Raw genomic sequence first — 17947 nt, forward strand, 5'->3', positions numbered from 1 at the left:
CGGTTTACACAAAGAAAAATGGGATTGATTCCAGTCTGTACTTGATTACTCTAAGTGTAGGGAGCATTGTTAAAGAGGTTCGCAGTATTGACTTTCTAGACTTCCAGCCGGTTACATGGGAAAGTCCAAATAAAAAGCAGAAGGAAGTACAATGTTGGCGCATGTCAAATAATTGCAATCGCTCATATGTTTGTCTAAAATGCGGTAAAGAACATCAGCCTAAAGATTGCCAGCTTTTGCCTGATAGTATTCCATTTTGTGCTAACTGTAATGCAAGTGGGAGAGGTTGTCCAGCCTTTAAAAATAAATAGAAACTAAAGAACTGAAAAAGGAATCAATTAGAAATATTAAATGCTTTATTAGCTTTTCCCAGTACCTTGCTAGGATTTGTACGTTTTTGTCTGATTGGGGGATTAAAATTAATGTTTCAAAATGTCAAGCAATGTGCCTAAGAAATGCATCGGGTAAATGTAAATACTATGTTGTGCCCCAAAGTAAAAATTTAAAATTGTGTCTTAATGGTCAAGAAATTCCTTTCGGCGACAATTTTAAGTATCTGGGTGTAAACATTTCTAAATTAATGAAATTTATTGTGCATGCTCGACTTGTTCTCAAGAGAGCCAATGGAGTGAAAGCAGCCTTTTCTTCTTTGTTTAATAATAATTTTCTTCCGGTAGAAACAAAACTTTTGATATATAAAGTTAATATTCGTCCAATTTTATTATATGCGTTTTCAATTTGGTTCGGTATATCCCCAATGGTTATGAATGAATTTTCTATCTTTGAAAGAAAAATTTTACGTTTGTGTGTAAACCGACATTTCCAGTCAACTAATAGACGATACAGCAATTGCTTTATCTATGAAAAAGCAAATGTTGTACCCCTTCCTATGTATGCAATGAATAGGATAGCAACTTTTATTTTCCGTCTATCGCTTTCACCAAACCCGCTCATCGCTGATATCCTGGCTAATCAGACAGCTTATAATTGGTCTAACACGTACTATATTTCACCTCTTGGACTTACTGAGGCGGATTTGAAAGTAAATTCACCTTCTGGCTTACCACATTTTTATTTATTAGCAGACACCCATAGGGGTTAATAGCTAGTTTTATGTTAATACACTCTTTGTATTCTCTTAGATTTAAGGAATAGTTTTAAGATTTAGTTTGTAAGTCATAGTTTTTAAGTCTAATTTTTGGTCTGTTAACGTCGGGAGCAATCGTTTTCTTTTTTATTGTAAACATATATAATGATTGTTTAAATGCTGATTTTAATAACATGGGTTATATTCTTTTTATCAGTCATTAAAATAATACATTCCAGTTTTAAGTATTTATAACGTTTCAAATACTTTGATTTTGTTAAAAAGTCTCAATAAAAAAAAAACAAATTTTGCTCTCACACAATGACACCCCCTAAAGTATGCAATAGAAAAATATGCTGCCTACCATTGGTTTAATACGAATAATAGGAGATTTTTTTAGCCGATAGCCTTAGATGCTAGTGCTATTTTTTATATAATTTTATTGTAATTTTTTATTATAATAAATATTTGAAATAAATAAATAAATAAGGAGATTTTTTTGGGAGTTATTCTACTATTTCGCTAAATTTTCATACAAAACCTAAAGTATTTTGATAAAACTTCTACAAGGAAAATAGTTTGTCATCGTGAAAGTATATTTGCTTAGTGTGATAAGGAATAGAATTAAGAAGTACAGACTAATATTGAAATCACAACCAAAGAAAAAACATAAAAGTTAAAAAGCTTGTAATTCGCGAATTCTTTAAAATCAGTAAAGGCGAGTGCAACTCTATCAATATGTACGTATTCATCCATGTTTCAATCAGCGGCCAAGATGAGCCGTCAGTTGCATCTTATCATTAAAAACCTTAATATGGGTTAAAATTTCGTGATTTACATATGCTTGTAAGGCGCATCCCATTTCAGTGACCGCCTATTAAAAATGCGTCAATACAACAAATGTTAAACAGATTCGTCAAGAACCGCCGAAGTGCCACGACATTGTTTTTTGGGTTAAATGCGAATATTACTCCCGAACCTCAGTAATTTATGACAAGCCCTTTTGGCAAATATTATAATCGCGTCTAAAGGATTCCATTTATGTAAAAAATTTCAAAAAAATCGCGGTTCAATGCGCGGAATTGTCAAAATATTTTTTTTGCAGATTTTCCTATATTCAAGGTATCTATATCCGCCGTTTTGGTGGATGGATTCGAACACGGAAGCACTCATTAGATCCGGCGCGCAAAAAAAGTAAATTCATGCGGTGTTCAAGGATAACTGTATGGCAATTGTACATTATAAATTGGTTTTTTAAGAAAATTTACGAACTAATTTCGTCCTTGGACTCCTATTACTAGGAAGCTGTACAGAGCACATTCATGAGGTACACACCAAACGACGTGGAATCAGGAGTTCTACAATCGTGTAAATTGTTTATGTCATTATCTGGTTGCGCCCTCTAATTATAAGAAAAATTAAAAAAAAAACACCGAAATCAAAACTTCAAATGTCAGCATCAATTTTAGTGGGATGTAGTGTTTATATCGAAAAATCATACATTAGAACCATGTTTCCCAAGGGGTATTAATTAATTGATTATTTGAGCACAGGCCTGAATGTGACGTGGTTTGGCTAGAAATCAAGAAAGAACACAACACAGCTTCCACGAAAATTATATTTTATGGTCCATATTTTTGTTGTAGCAACTTGTTTGTATTCACTTTCCCCCATACGACGCTATAATTAGGGGCAAGTCCATACCATCCTAAAAATAGCTTGAAAGATATAAACAACGCCTATGACACCGTGGGTAGTAGTTGGAGCGCACGATAACTCTCGAAGGAGTCTGTCGATTCGGTCCAAAATGTGACCTTCGTAATATTTTGTGCATACTTAGTTTATGTTCGAAGATAAGCCATTTCGGTCCACTCCTTCAGGTACCTTCCCCACAAAAGCTCAAAAATGTTCAGAAAAATTGTGCGCATTATAACTCTTTATGGGAGTAACCGATTTGGTCCATACTTCACATATCCTAATATATCTACAGGAATAGATCAGGTTCGTATATGGACTACATTTGTCTACTCCTTCGGGTACCACCCACACAAAACTTTAAGTAAATTAACTTTAAGATCTGCTGTCAAATCACTTTGATTTTTGTTGAAGCAATTTGTATTCGCTGCCTCAATCAAGACCGTAAAAGTTTTTCAGGGGCAAGCCCATACTTCTTGAGAAAACAGCCAGAAAGTTGTAAAAAACCCCTATGGCACCATATGTGGTGGCTGGAGAGCTCGAACCGAATACTGCTTTCGTCCACACTTTGGATATTATAATATTTCTTCGAATGTTAGATGAAATTCGAAGGTGGTGCTTATAGGTTCGAAAATATTCGCTAAAATGGTACGCGCGATTTCTCATAGACTTAGCAACCGATTTGGTCAACTTTTGATCTCTAAATGTTGTCGAAACTTAGTTTATGTTCAAATTTGGGCCCTATCTGTCCAATCCTTGTAGTACCACCCACACAAATGCTTAACATGTTTGTGTGGTTAAGGGTCTGTTCGAGGATCCTTTGGACATTTTTTACCGAAGGGTTTCCTAGTGGCCCTACTTACAGTGATATTATGTTTGTCGCAGGCTAGTGTGATAAAAAACCCTATCTATCGTTATCCCCGCAAATTTTTGTGCTTTAATCCTATCCATACTTTTGTCGTTTCATACGCACAAAAATTTTGAAACCCCCCTGAATATATAGTTTTTTTTTGGAAGAAAGTATTTCAATCCACACATGCTTAGGCTATATCGCTGTCGGCAAAGCCTGATACTTTTTTACTTGTTTACTTGTTTTTTTTTTGTCAAGTGATTTTTTCTAGTCTCTGTAAACAACACAACACATGGTCGTACGAGTATGTCAATCTGTCCTGAGCACGTTTAAGATAAAAACTGTCAAACTTTCCAATAAAAATGTCAAATGGCGTCTGGCAAAACTATGTCTTGCCTAGGCCAGAAACTTTTATAGTTTTCCATACGAATTTCAAAAATTTCTTATTTCAGCCTTTCCATCAGGTCGTTGAATAATCAGTCGGTCAATCACTCAACTTATAAATACATACATACATAGATATTGCTATATTTCCCCCCACCCTCCAAACATTTTCTATCGCTTGCTTGACGCAAAAGTCACTGAAAACGGATTGTTGTGTCTACTGCGACAGTCGCATTTGTTTCCGAAAAGACAAAAATGACTAAAGAAACTGTTCCACTTATGCGGTCCAAACTCTATTTTCGCTTCCGTCACTGTTTTATGTTTCTTATGCGATTCAGTTGGAGTGTCGGAAGCGGGGCACTGTGAGTGTGCATTAGGTAATCATGCAGGTACCGTTTACGAAACTTTCAGTAGTGACGGAACCGACAGTATTTGTAAAAGGCTAATTAGTTTTTTATTGTTTATACAAACATATTATTATTATTCATTTGAATTTAATGTTACTGGGGTTATAAAAGAAGCATTTTATTATAAAATTGATCAAAAAAGAAACAATTTTTATAATACAATGCACCTTTTATAACCGCATTAACATTAAATTCAAATGAATAATAATACGTTTGACTTACTTTTTTATAAAAGTTGTTAATATACATCTTAACAGCTTTATTTTCATTTAAATTTTTGTATCAAGTTTGTACCGATTGCTAACAGAACGTCACAAGAACTGAAGAAATCACGTCAATCGACTTATGTTTTATCCTACTTATTTGCTTTCATTACAATTCGTTTAACTGTTTGCAAGATAAATTGTTTTTGTAATGCTGCCACTATTGTTTTGAAAACATTACTCTCTATAATAGAGAGTAGTATCAAAACTCCAGACTTTAAGCATTTGTTTTTGTACAACATAAAGTGTCGCTTTTTATAATACTCTAAGTCGCGCAGTTGTGACCACATACGGATAAAAAAGCGATAACAACATATTTGTTCTTGTAAATAGACAACATTCGCATTTTTAACTGAATGCAGACACTTTACGGAGACGCATTCACTGAGAGAAGATATATTTAACTTCCAAATGTTTGGAGGGCATAACTGTTAAGTATCTCTCTTTCTCATTGGCAAACAAAAATTACTGAGAGCAATACAAACACCTACCAAACTCATATCGATTAAATTTATATTATTCTGCGCGATATAACAAACAATGACCGGCAGGCATCATCAACAATTCAGTTAGTCTCATTCCGCAGAACGTTTAACAAGAAATTAAAGAGCGGAGAAATAGCGAAATTTGTGAATGGGGAATTAAAACAAACGTGAAACAATAAATTAATATATCTTAATCTTCAATACCAATAATAGTTTTTGTTTTACAAATATTTGACGTCATTGTTACTAGAAGTGGGTTGATATTAAACAAATTTGTATTTCGATTGATTATTTTTGTTTGCTTTCTTTGTTTAAATATAATTATAACACTACGTTTCTTTTCTTAATTAATAATAGTATAAATTGTGTAATTAAATTTAAATGCTGTTAACAAAAATTAATTCACAGATATGAGACAAAAACAAAAACATTGGACATAAGCATACATGCATATCGTCACCATAAATGCCAAAAGTCGTAACTTACAAAATAATAATTTTACAGGAGAAGCAAAAAACGTTATAAAATGAAAAACTGTTTTATGGAATATTAATCTTATGACGGCGAGTATATGGGATTTTATCAATCATATACGAATGGGAGTAAGTAATAAAACCAAAACTGCGGAAACGCTTGGTTTTGGGATCCGTCATTGCAACAAAATCTGCAATGTTATAACATTTTCCGAAATGCGTAGAAGCTTGAAATTTTGCAAGAACATGTATTTTAGTCTTATGTATTAGATTTAATCAAAAAATTAACTTTGACATTTTTGGAGATACGACTTCGGGCATTTATGGTGACGATATTTGTCATTTCACACTATCTGTGATAGATAAATAATATCTGTCAATTGTGAAATTATCATGTGAAAATTATTCACCCCACCAATTAATTCCCTTACAGTTTTTGATTTTAGGAGGGTGCTTAAATTTTGTTTGTATTAACGAAAGAGTTTATGATCGATATCGAAATATTGCTACACAGATTTTATCATTATATCGCATATTGTAAACTAAACGAAGGTTTATGAAACTGAAGAACATTATTTTCAAGCAGTTGTATGAGAGATAAGCACATTTAGATTTCTTATGGAGATTACATTAATTAATTTGAATGTAATTAAATTTATTTAAATGTACTTAATGTTATTGTTTCGGTTATTTCAAAGAATCATTTGAAATTTCATTCAAAATAAAAAGAGTGATGATATTACGAATCGTTTAGTAAAAAAATGTTTTATAAATATTTTTTTTTTTAAATTAATAACCTGTTATATTTAATACTTCCTTTAAAAAAGTATAACAATAATTCCAAACTAAAAAATGACAAAAGAAACGTCAAAATTAAATGACACCAACGATGACATTTACAAACAAACAACAATACCAAAGAAATCAAAACACCGTGACAAAAGTGATCTAGGACCGAATTTTGTAGCTCCGGATGGTGGTTGGGGCTGGGTTGTTTGTATAGCAACTGGTTTAAGTAATGTGAGTATAAAATCTTATTTTTATTTACGTAGATGTTTTCATTTTCGAACTCCAAAGAAGATGAAAAACTATCAGTTTCCTTTTCCGGTCTATGGACGGATCGAATATAGGCTTCACAAGCGATATAATTATACCCTCAGCATTTATATTACCGAGGTTGTATACACTTTCATACGGCCAAAATGTGCCTCATCGAAATAATGGTTTTAGACCCCAAGTATGTTTGGACGAAATGTGTTTCAGACAATTTGGGGTCGATGGAGCAATGTCCGTCCGTCTGTCTGTCTGTCTGGCTGGAGCGCACGATAACTCTCGAACGGATGAACCGATTCGGTTTAAATTTTGGCTTTCGTAATATTTTGCCTAAACTTAGTTTAAGTTCGAAGATGGGCTATATCGGTCCAATCCTTCCGGTACCTCCCCCACAAAAGTTCGAAAATGTTCGCAAAATTTGTGCACACGATAACTCTTGAAGGGAGTAACCGATTTGGTCCATACTTTGCCCATCGTAAAGTGTGTACCAGACTTAGATAAGGTTTCAATATGGACTCAATCGGGTTACTCCTTCGGGTACCTCCCACACAAAAATTTCGGAAAAGTTCAGTTTAGGGCCATGTCTCGAATCGCTTTGATTTTTGTTTTAACAACTTGTATTCACTGCCCCCCATACGACGGTACAAGTTTCCTTAAGTCCATACTTTCCGAGAAAATAGCCTGAAAGTTGCAAAAAACCCCTATGACACCGTGTGAGGTGGTTGGAGCGCAAGATAACTCTCGAACGGATCTGGCGATGCGGTCCAAAATTGGGCCTTAGTAATATTTTGTCCAAACATAGTTTAAGTTCGAAGATAAGTCACATCGGTCCACTCCGATATTTGTCCACTCCATCCGGTACCTCCCACACAAATTTCCGGATAAGTTCACTTTAATACCTGCTATCGAATCACTTTGATTTTTGTTGAAGCAACTTGCATTCGCTACCTCCATTACGACTTTAAAAGTTTTTTCAGGGGCAAGTACATACTTCTTGAGAAAACATCCCGAAGGGTGTAAAAACCCCCTATGGCGCCATATGTAGTGGCTGGAGAGGTCGAACCGAATATTGCGTTCGTCCACACTTTGGGTATCGTAATATTTCTTTGAATATTATATGAAATTTGAAGGTGGTGCTTATAGGTCCACTCCTTTCGGTACCTCCCCCACAAAAGTTCGAAAATATTCGCTACAATGGTACACGCGATATCTCATAAACGTAGGAACCAATTTTGTTCAAACTATTGATCTCTAAATAGTTCGTTCAAATGTGGACCCTATCGGTCCAATCCTTGGAGCCAATGTTCAAAATTTGTGTGTGGTTAAGGGGCGTTTCGAGGACCCTTTGGAAAATTTTACAGAAGGTTTTCCTAATGGCCCTGTTTACAGCGATATTATGTTTTTCTTAGGCAAGTATGGTACAAAAATCCTATCTATGGATATCCTCCGCAAATGTGTGAGCTTAAATCAAAATTTTGAAAGGCCCCCTAAATACATAAGTTTTTTTGTGGAAAAAACTGTTTCAATCCACCCATGGTGAGGGTATATATCTGTCGGCCAAGCCGACTGATACTTTTTTCCTCCTTTTCCTCAAATTTATGTATTTAGGGCAGTTTCAGAATTCTGTGGCCTTGTTTGGACGTATGAACGGTTGTGCTCGCTACGAAGAAATATGCCTACATTTCGCTAATAAATTTCATTTGGATTAATGCGCAAAAGTGTCGAACTCTTGCGGAGTAGGTACCTGAAGGAATGGGCTAACATAATCCATTTTGAAAGTGGACCTTATTTTGTAATTCATTCCTGTCTTATTTATCGTGACCAACATCCATTTCAGTTGGTCACCGTAGAAGTAAGAACTATTGGACCATTATGTCAGGAAGCATGGAGATGTCCACGAAAAACATAATATCGCTGAAAATAGGAACATAAGTACCTTCGGTAAAATTTCAAAACTATCTTCAGACAGCCCTTAAACTGCACTTAAGCGAAATGTAGTGAACCGATTTGCTTCTTTGAAAATTATCTAAAATACGCAGACATATTACGATATGCAAAATTTGGACCAACTTTTACCGTCGTAATGGGGGGCAGCGAATACAGGATGTTGCAAAACAAGTAAGAATGGCATTAAGTTCGACCAACCCGAACTTTTTATACATTCCGCCTGGAGTTGTAGTGAAGTAAAATGTACAAATATCTCTTCTATTGGACTATGTTAAAACGTGCATCTATACCCACAATTCTCTGAAGGCATGTTTTATTCCCCTATAGAAAAGTAATAATTTTCCACAAACATCCCAGGCGGGACAAGGGAGACTTCTCTCATATCAATGAGTGCACCCATTCATGTAGAGTAATGCGACTAAAACCTTGAAAATACCGATCGGTTGGCATCGTTCTATGGGGCTATCTGAAAAAATGGAACATATATCGAGAAATTTCTGGGGGGAACATTTTGTAGCCCAAAAATACTAAATACCAAATTTTAAGACATTTCGATGGGATAATATGGCTGAAACCTTCAAAATAACGAAAATCGGGTGGTACCGTTCTATGGGGGCTACATCAAAACGTGAACCCTATACCGCAAATTTCTGGACGAAAGTTTCGTAGCCTCAAAGAAGACTAAATACCAAATTTCAGATATTTTCATAAGATAATGTAGCTAAACCTTTCAAAATACAGAAAATCGGGAGGTACTGTTCTGTGGGGCTATACCAAAACGTGGACGATGTAGCCCATTTTCAATACCAAACATCCTAGGAGTAATAGAAACTTCTTCACCAAATTATAAAGCTGTATCTTATTTTTTCAAATTGGAGCAATATTAAAGAAGTTATGAGTATTTCTTTGCATATAGTTTTTACACAATTCGACTTTTTCAAGGCCCGATATCTCTGGAACCGTTAGACAAAAAAATGTGTACCAAAAAACTTCTTATTTGTTATACTGAATAAAAACGTCGAATAATACCAAATATCAAACAAAAACAAAATCTGAAAATATACTGAAATGTTTTGCTGATGAGCAGCATCAACACAGCAAAAAATAAAGGAAATCAAAAACCTCATTTTGAAAAATATCCGATTTTACTCAGAAGTATATATAGGGTCTCCTACGAATATTTTGACAATGATGATATTATGATGGTGGGTATACGACGGACACTAAAAAACCTTCTGGCCAGACAACACGCAGTGTCGCCAGACGTCATTAATTTTTTTTTTTTCTTTTTGAAAAGTTTGACATTTTTTAGCCTAAGCGTACTCAGGACAGTATGACATACGACCATGTGGTGGGTAGTTTACCGTGGCTTGATTGAGACACCACCAGAACATGGTTTTTGAACGTTTTCACAGCATCATCTTGCGACGAAAATCGTTGACCACGCCTTTTTTCTTGAAGTGCTGGTCAGGGCTGTACTGCACATGACCCATCAATTCCCCGTTTTGTCCGGTCAAACAGGCGCTGGTTTGAATCGATGTGTGAGAGCTCGCATTGTCATGATGCAGAACGATTCGTGTTCTCGAGTTGCTCAGGAAACGTCAGGCAAACAAATTGCCACTGTAAGCAATACAACAAATCGTCGTATGTCAAACTGTCCTGAGTACGCTTAGTCTAAAAGCTTTCAAGCTTTCCAAAAATAATGTCAAATGGCGCCTGGCAATGTGTTGCCTAGGCCAGAAACTTTTCTAGTTCCCCTCGTATATATCCTTTTTAGCCTAAAGGCTGAGGGTGTAAAGATATTATTCGGATTTGCCGACAGAAATATACCTCAGTATATGTGAATTGCGATATGTATGGACAGATCAAATACCGTATACACAACCGATACCTTTTCCCCCAAAAAAATTATGTGTTAAGGGGGTTGTTGTTGTTGTTGTTATAGTATTTGATATGTTTATATGTTCGTTACCTGCTTAACCCAATCCCTGCGAAGGTTTTGCGAAAAAATTCATATTTTTTCACTTTATCCTGTTTTTAGAACAAGAATTGGAACCCGAATGACCGAAATATAGAAGGCAAATAGACAGCTATAATGCTTTACTGTCCGAAAATACTAATATTAATATAAATATGTTCAATATGTGGATTTTTCTTCCAAAAAGGAAAATAACACAAGTGGTTCCATATGGAACCACCGCAGTGATTGGGTTAATCTGGCTCTGGATCTATCTCCAGTTCGAAGAATGTGGCTGCTTCGATACGTTGTAACTACAAACCTACTGGAGTTAGTTTTCGTAGGGTTTTCAGTGTTGTTAAAAAGGTGCAGTGTGTCGTGCGGGTCTGCGCCGCATGCTTTTTTGCACGGTGTCATCGATCCTTGACCTATAGAAATTTAGACGGCAGCACCATCCCGAATGTAGTTGAGCCATAACTACTCTAGTTTGTCGTGGCAGCTAAGGAGCGTCAGCTGCGAAAGATGGGCGATGTTCTCCGAGTACCGCATTCACACTATAGTTATTTGTGGCATCAGTGACTGCATCTGTGTGAATTCTTGATTAACTTGCTTATCTAGGAGACCGTCGTACGTGAAAGAGTATGTAAATGTGTTACGATGTCTGAGCATATTATTGGTTTGGTTACATCCGCTATAACAAATCTTCCATTTAAACTGCACCGGATTCCTATGTCCAATGAGATCATACTGTACCATTCGAAGATATCGTAACGTATGTGGATGATTGTACGATCATCATCCCTGATGACATTTGTGAAAGGCTGATTTCCTATTTAACTGATCTTACCACTTTTTCCACGCGGGGAATATATAAATATTCGCCTCTAAATCTGCGGCACATGTGTACACCACATGGACTGCAGTGTTGAGCACTGAGCTGAATATCATGGTCGATGGTAACAGAATTTCGACCACCATAAATATCCGCCCCTAAATCTGCGGCAACTCTGTGCACCACTGCAGAGGTGAGCACTGAGCTGAATGTCATGGTCAATTGTAACAGAATTTCAACCACTAACTAGTTCATATAGATCAGTTCTTTTTACTGAACTTGTAATCTAGTTCATAGTTCACTACCTACTTCAATCATTCGAATCAGAATCAATCACCGGCTGTAGATCGTTCAGTGGATGAAAAGACATACATACACCAAATGGGAACAAACAATAGAACACTATTTAACTACTCCAGAATAAAAAAATAGTACATTTAGATATTTTTATTCAATTCATAAAGAAAGATTAAGTTTACAATAAGTTAAAATTCGCCCTTCGGAGAAAATTTTAGATGGCTGGCAAAAAATCTTGTTATGTGTGTTTCTTGTTATTTTGTTTTCCTTTCTATTTTCCAATCCAAAACAAGGAACATTGAAAATGTATGTTTTTGTTGAAATTAATTATTTTACACTTCATATTCTATTAGCTTGAGTGATTCCAAAATATAAACAAAACTCATTACATTACGAAGGCATCACTTAACACATACGACGACGTCACTTTATGCATATGTGAATGACATGCTGAATTGAATTGTTCGTTCGTCGATCGTTCGGTCGTTGACTGATCCTAGTTCAATGAACTATTTACGCTCTTTTCAATGAATCGTTCACATGAACTAGTTCGTTCATGATTCTAGGGGTCACAATCGACAGCATGTTCACGTCGTCCGCTCATGCCACAGTTATCTGCGACAAGCTGAGATGTAGGAACAAGGTCCTTAAGTCCCTAGCCGGCAGTACTTGGGGTGCTAATAAAGAAAACTCGTATTAGGCGATAGGTGGTCCGCGAATGTAAGTGCAACGCGATGGGAAAATAAACCTGTTAAAATTCCGCCTTAAAAACTACAACAGGGTGCCTCCACATGTCTTCAGTGGACCATCTAGATGATGAGATAAATAGTCTTCTAATGCGGCCCTCGAAGAACATCGCCCATCCTTCGCATCTGAGGAGCGTCAGCTGCCACGACAAAGTAGAGTAGTTATGGCTCAACTACACTCGGGCTCAACTATGACTCGCAATGATCGATGACACCGAGCAAAAAACATGCACAGCATGCACATGTCCGCACGACACAGTGCACCTGTTCAACTGCCCTGCCAAACCTACTAAACTAACTTCAGTAGCTTTGTGGTTACAACCTATTGATACAGCCACATTCTAGAACTGGAGATAGATTCAGAGCCAAATAAACCAGGTAAGGAACCTCTAAACATATTAATCACTATTACAACAACAACAAAACTCCCTGGGGTTGGCACGACGAAGCTCATCATGCTTATTTGCTAATCCCGTCGCCTCTGCTGGGAAGTTTGATCTGCTAGCCAAACGTCAGAAGTGGTAGGCAGAGCGGTGATTAGTGAACTCTCTGTGCGGTGGTTAGTGAACTGTCTGAAAGTAGGCCAATTGGCTTTCGCATGATTGGCGAAAGTGCGACGTTCAGAGGTGATAAAATCGGGAGGTCTGCTGATGGAGACAATTATGGGGAGATGATCTGATCCAAGACCAGATGACACGACGGTTATGTCTGGCGAACTGTGACACTCTCCTTTGATTATGGTGGATGTGTCCTCATTGAATGTGTTTTGCACATTGAAAGTGTTTTTGGAGCTATCTATTAACAGTGCTCAAACCGGAGTCCTATCTTCCTTCTTTCCAGGGTTCGAAAGTGACTTATGTTGAAACTATTCTGTTGATTTAGCCAGTTGTTCCGCTTATGCTGACCGACCAACTAGTCAATATCTAGTGTTAGCTCTCTGACTCTGGGGTCACTGACGGTGGCTCGACGATGATCATCACGATCAATTGCTAATCCCGTCGCCCCTGCTGAGATATTTGTTCTTACTTCGGGTATTCGACCAGCAGGTATATGGCGAGCGGCTGCAGTAGTGATGATACTTCGGAAGGTCCATTCTGGTACCCGAACATAAGAAGGTTTGGGTAGATATCTAAAGCGGTGATTAGTGAACTTTCCGAAACTAGGCCAATCAGCTTCCCATGTACATTGATGGCATTTACATGGGAATGTCTGACAAAAATACTTCTAGGTAATATATCGAACTTAAGTTTTTATCAATAGGTCCTATATATTAAATATTTCCATTTTGACCAATATTATAACTAAAATATTTGGTAACTCTTGCAAATTAGAGGAATTGTTATAAGTAGGAAAACGAACCTTAGGAGATTTACTAACTCCTTATGTTAAGGCGTGAATAATAATCCTTTGTTCCAAAAACTAGCTTATAATGTAAAAACTCATCAGCCTAGGTCAACGCCTTCTATTTTTGTCCACTTTTGTATGGAACCGGCAAAACTGTAGGGCGTCCTCATTGACCGTGTAAAACGTAGAGGTATCAATCTGCAAAACGTAGAGCTATCTACCAACGCATGTTTGCGCACCTCTTCGGATCAGTCAGCGTAACGTCGTCAAACGTGGCTGAGGTTCTATCTTCTTTTTTTCCTTCAGAGTGAGAGGATTCGAGGGTGACTTAACCGTTGCCCACAATTCACTTTTTCCGGCTCTAATGTGACAACTTGCCAACTGATCATACTTTTAACTTCCAGTGTCAGCTCCCTGACTCTGGGGTCACTGGCGTTGGTACGACGAAGCTATTAACGCTCATTTTGAATATTCGACCAGCAGGTATAGGGCGAGCGGCTGCAGCCGTTATGATGTATCGGAATGTCCATTCTGTTACCCAAAGTTAGGTGATAAAATCGAGCGGTCTGCTAATGGAGACAGCTATGTGGAGATGGCCTGACCTAACAGTAATGACGGGTTGCCAGGTGGCGTCATTTGTCAGACCAGGTGACGCGATGATTATGCCTGGCGAACTGTGAAACTCTGCGCTAAATCTTGTTGGGGCGTCCTCATTGACCGTGAACAATTTAGACCCATCAATCTACTTTGCCCTCTGGTCATTTCCAAGGACTGAATGCCACAACTCATAATCAGCACTAAAGTCGGTTATGCCCTTCCAAAAGCGGGCTAATGTTGGGTTTGTAACCTGGAGTACAGCTATTTATCGACGGGAGGTATACGTTAAGCAACACTAAATTCGACAGTTCCACATCTGACTTCTATCCCTAAACATTCCATGTAGGTCTCTATTGAGCAGACTGGTGGAATAAGAAAGATTATACCCCACCTCCACTTCTCGTGCGATACTTCCTCAGTACGTTGTAACAATCACATTGTTGCAGACTGCAGTTCTTGATTTTCTGCACCGCCGCCACCATGATATTCTTTCGACTTATGAAATCTATTTCACTATTTCCTCGATCTTACCTCGAAGTCCATTGCAAAATGGATGAATTTTCAAGGATTGGAACAGCAACTGCTAGTGTTAAGTGCTGTGGGGGGGGGGGGGGGACTGCTGGGAATCTTGTATTATAATGACGCGACGACTCACTGGTGACTGTGTTAACGCAGCATTCAGCAACATATTCCCTGTCGTAGTCCCTGAGATGCGCTAACTCCCGGCATCTATTACATCTCAGCGAAGAATGAGTGTGGTGGATGCGGATGTGACAATAGTTGTTCTGGATTTTCCTCCGTCCCTGCACGGACCAAAAGAATCTGGAGTAGGCATACTGGGATATGCTGCTTCCATCGCAGAAAAACAATACAAATACAAACATATGTACACTGAGGTGGCAGCCGCTGGCCGGAACACGGGTGTTGTGTGGTTCCGGGTCAATCCGGTACTGGAATGTGTGCATAACGTTAAAGACATGAGAATGACAAAAAAATAAAATGTTTGTTTCTTTACAGCTCTCACTTTTCCCACCACATCAACAGTATGGCCTCATTTATCGGCAGCGTATGGAGAATTTTGGATTTGATGTCAAAGAAATTACAACAATTGTCAATTCAGAATTTGCAATATCCTCACTGGTGGGTCTCATCAACGGAGCTATGTTTAAAAGGTTTACCTTTCGTCAAGTAGGAATGATGGGAAGCCTTTTGGCCTTTACAGGAGTATTTTGTACTGTGTTTTGTGAGAACTTTCTACAATATTTTATCTGTTTCTCAACAATTTATGGTGAGTTGAAATTACAAACACAAATGCAAAAACTTGTTAAGATATTGGGTTGACTTGTAAATTAATAATAATTGGTCTCTTTTAGGTTTTGGATTGGGTGTGAGTAAATCAGCAAACTCTTTGGCTATCAACACTTATTTCAAAAATAGACGAAGAAGAGCAACAGGTTTTGCGATTACAATTACTGGATTGGGTTCCGTAGTTTTCCCACAAATAGCCATTTTGCTACTATCCCATTATGGAGCTAAGGGTACGATTTTGGTGTTTGCGGCAATTATGCTAAATGCATTCATGTGTTCATTGACGCTGCAGCCAGTTTTATGGCATACACGATCTAAATCCGCCGAAGAAACAATGGAGGAGGAAACCAACAATACTTGCCAAAATAATAATACACAATTTAAATGTAAATATTGCCAAAACCGGGATAAAGAAATAGAAGAGGAGCTGGATAGAGGTGAATATGAAATCACAGAGCCCGGTGGAACACCATTAATAGCCCGTACAAATGATGGTTGGTTTGGTTCAAAGTTGTCACTGAGTCAAGAGACAAGACCAAATCGCACGAGAAAAATAAGTGAAAGTGGTGGTGGTGGTGGCTATGGATTGGAAGCGAATCGAGATAAGCTATTTCCCAGCATACCCAGCAAGGCAAGTATTTATTCGAAAACTGACAATGAACTGTTTAATAAATGTACCTGTGCGGAGGAGAAATTGTTATTAGAGAAAAATTTAGAGAATGATAAAAATGAACAAAAGACAGCGGAGGCGTTACGCTCTGAAAAGGAAGAACTGGAACAAGAAACCTCCGCCAGAAATCGCCTTTCCTTGGGTCAGAAAATAGTGCTTTTCTTTGATTTGGATTTGCTGAGAGATTTCACATTCGTCAACTTAGCCGTGGGCATGGCCATAATGATGTTTGGCGAAATAAATTTCTCTGTTCTGACGCCGTTCATTTTGAACAGTTTCGGTTACAATGATACACAAATTTCCATGGCCATGTCTCTACTCAGTGGAATGGATATCCTTGTACGATTTTTTGGACCATTTGCATTGGAAAAAGTGAAGCTGTCCAACAGCGTTCTCTTTGCCATTGGCATAGTTATTGTAGTGTTCGGACGTTTGGCGGTAACCCTAACCAATTCGTATGAAGTTGTTCTGGTGCTATTTATTGTAATCGGGTTTGGTAAGGGTTTTCGTATGCTGTTTGCCCCTCTGATTGTTCCCAGCTATGTTCCATTAAATCGCTTACCAGCCGCCTCGGGATTACAACTGATTATAACATCGATTACCTCATTTACACTGGGACCATTGTTGGGTAAGATTGTTTTTAAACATTGTAAATTTCTTTATTAATGTCACATTTCGTTTATTTATTACTTCCAGGTTCAATTACCGATAAGTTTGGTTTCGCAGTTACCATTCATTGCATGAATGCCTTGACCTGCCTTACGCTATTATTTTGGTTACTAGAGTATTTGATAAGAACAAGACGAATAAGTAGTAAGAAAATAAATGGATAGAAATAAATAATCAACGTTTTTTGTATGTATTATTATGCGTATATGACCCGTGGAACGGTGTTTGAAACTTATTGATTGTTGATATGGTCTACTATTTTCTTAGAAATAATTCTTATATTGATGCATAACTGGACTTAGAATATTAATAAATGAACTGTATTGCATATTTTTAGGCTGATTACAAAAAAGAAACATACCTGGAAAATAAAATTTATATTCATTAACTAACCTAAATATATAAAAATAAAGAAAAATTTTTTAAATAAATACATCAAACATATACAAAATTAAGTAAATAAACATCAGTCGGCTTTACGACAACTATTTATCAAGATATTTGGGGTTTTGTTTTTTTTTTTTTTTCATAGTATTTTAATATAGGTGGTTTACTAATGCAACCCTAGTGCTTATCATTAGACAGCGGAATTTTATGCAACCCCTAATTTTGGTCCGATTCATGTCAAATTTTGGGACTGGGCATATTTTTTGCTTCTGATTACATTGCAATAGAAACATATGACATATGCAAAATTATGCAAAATGCATAAATTTTTGCATATGCAAAATTTATGCATTTTACATATTTTCTTATGCAATAAATATTTCAATAATAGGTACAAAAATGTTTATGCGTACAATTTTTCTGTTTAAAATTCTCTTCAGACAAGTCAATAAAATAGATAAATGTATAACCACAGCCACAACCTTCAAAATACCGA

At 37.0% G+C, this 17947-nt stretch overlaps 1 protein-coding gene across 3 annotated transcripts; it reads left to right on the forward strand.

Annotated features, from left to right (window-relative positions):
- Positions 1 to 5245: 5245 nt before the first annotated feature.
- On the forward strand, positions 5246 to 17557 carry LOC141396410 (uncharacterized). Of its 3 annotated transcripts, none has more exons than XM_073971856.1 (5): positions 5246 to 5423; positions 6472 to 6664; positions 15435 to 15705; positions 15791 to 17023; positions 17092 to 17557. In XM_073971856.1, the coding sequence occupies exons 2-5, from the start codon at positions 6497 to 6499 to the stop codon at positions 17226 to 17228; spliced, it is 1809 nt and encodes a 602-aa protein (XP_073827957.1). In that variant the 5' UTR covers positions 5246 to 5423; positions 6472 to 6496; the 3' UTR covers positions 17229 to 17557. The 3 variants fall into 3 exon arrangements, with proteins under 3 accessions (XP_073827957.1, XP_073827959.1, XP_073827958.1); XM_073971857.1 differs by lacking the exon at positions 5246 to 5423 and adding an exon at positions 6102 to 6196; XM_073971858.1 differs by lacking the exon at positions 6472 to 6664 and having other exon boundaries at positions 5254 to 5423.
- The last annotated feature ends 390 nt before the right edge of the window (positions 17558 to 17947 follow it).

The sequence above is a fragment of the Musca autumnalis genome, unplaced genomic scaffold (assembly GCF_047663935.1).
Source record: "Musca autumnalis isolate F117 unplaced genomic scaffold, ASM4766393v1 scaffold_3, whole genome shotgun sequence".
Lineage (NCBI taxonomy): Eukaryota > Metazoa > Arthropoda > Insecta > Diptera > Muscidae > Musca > Musca autumnalis.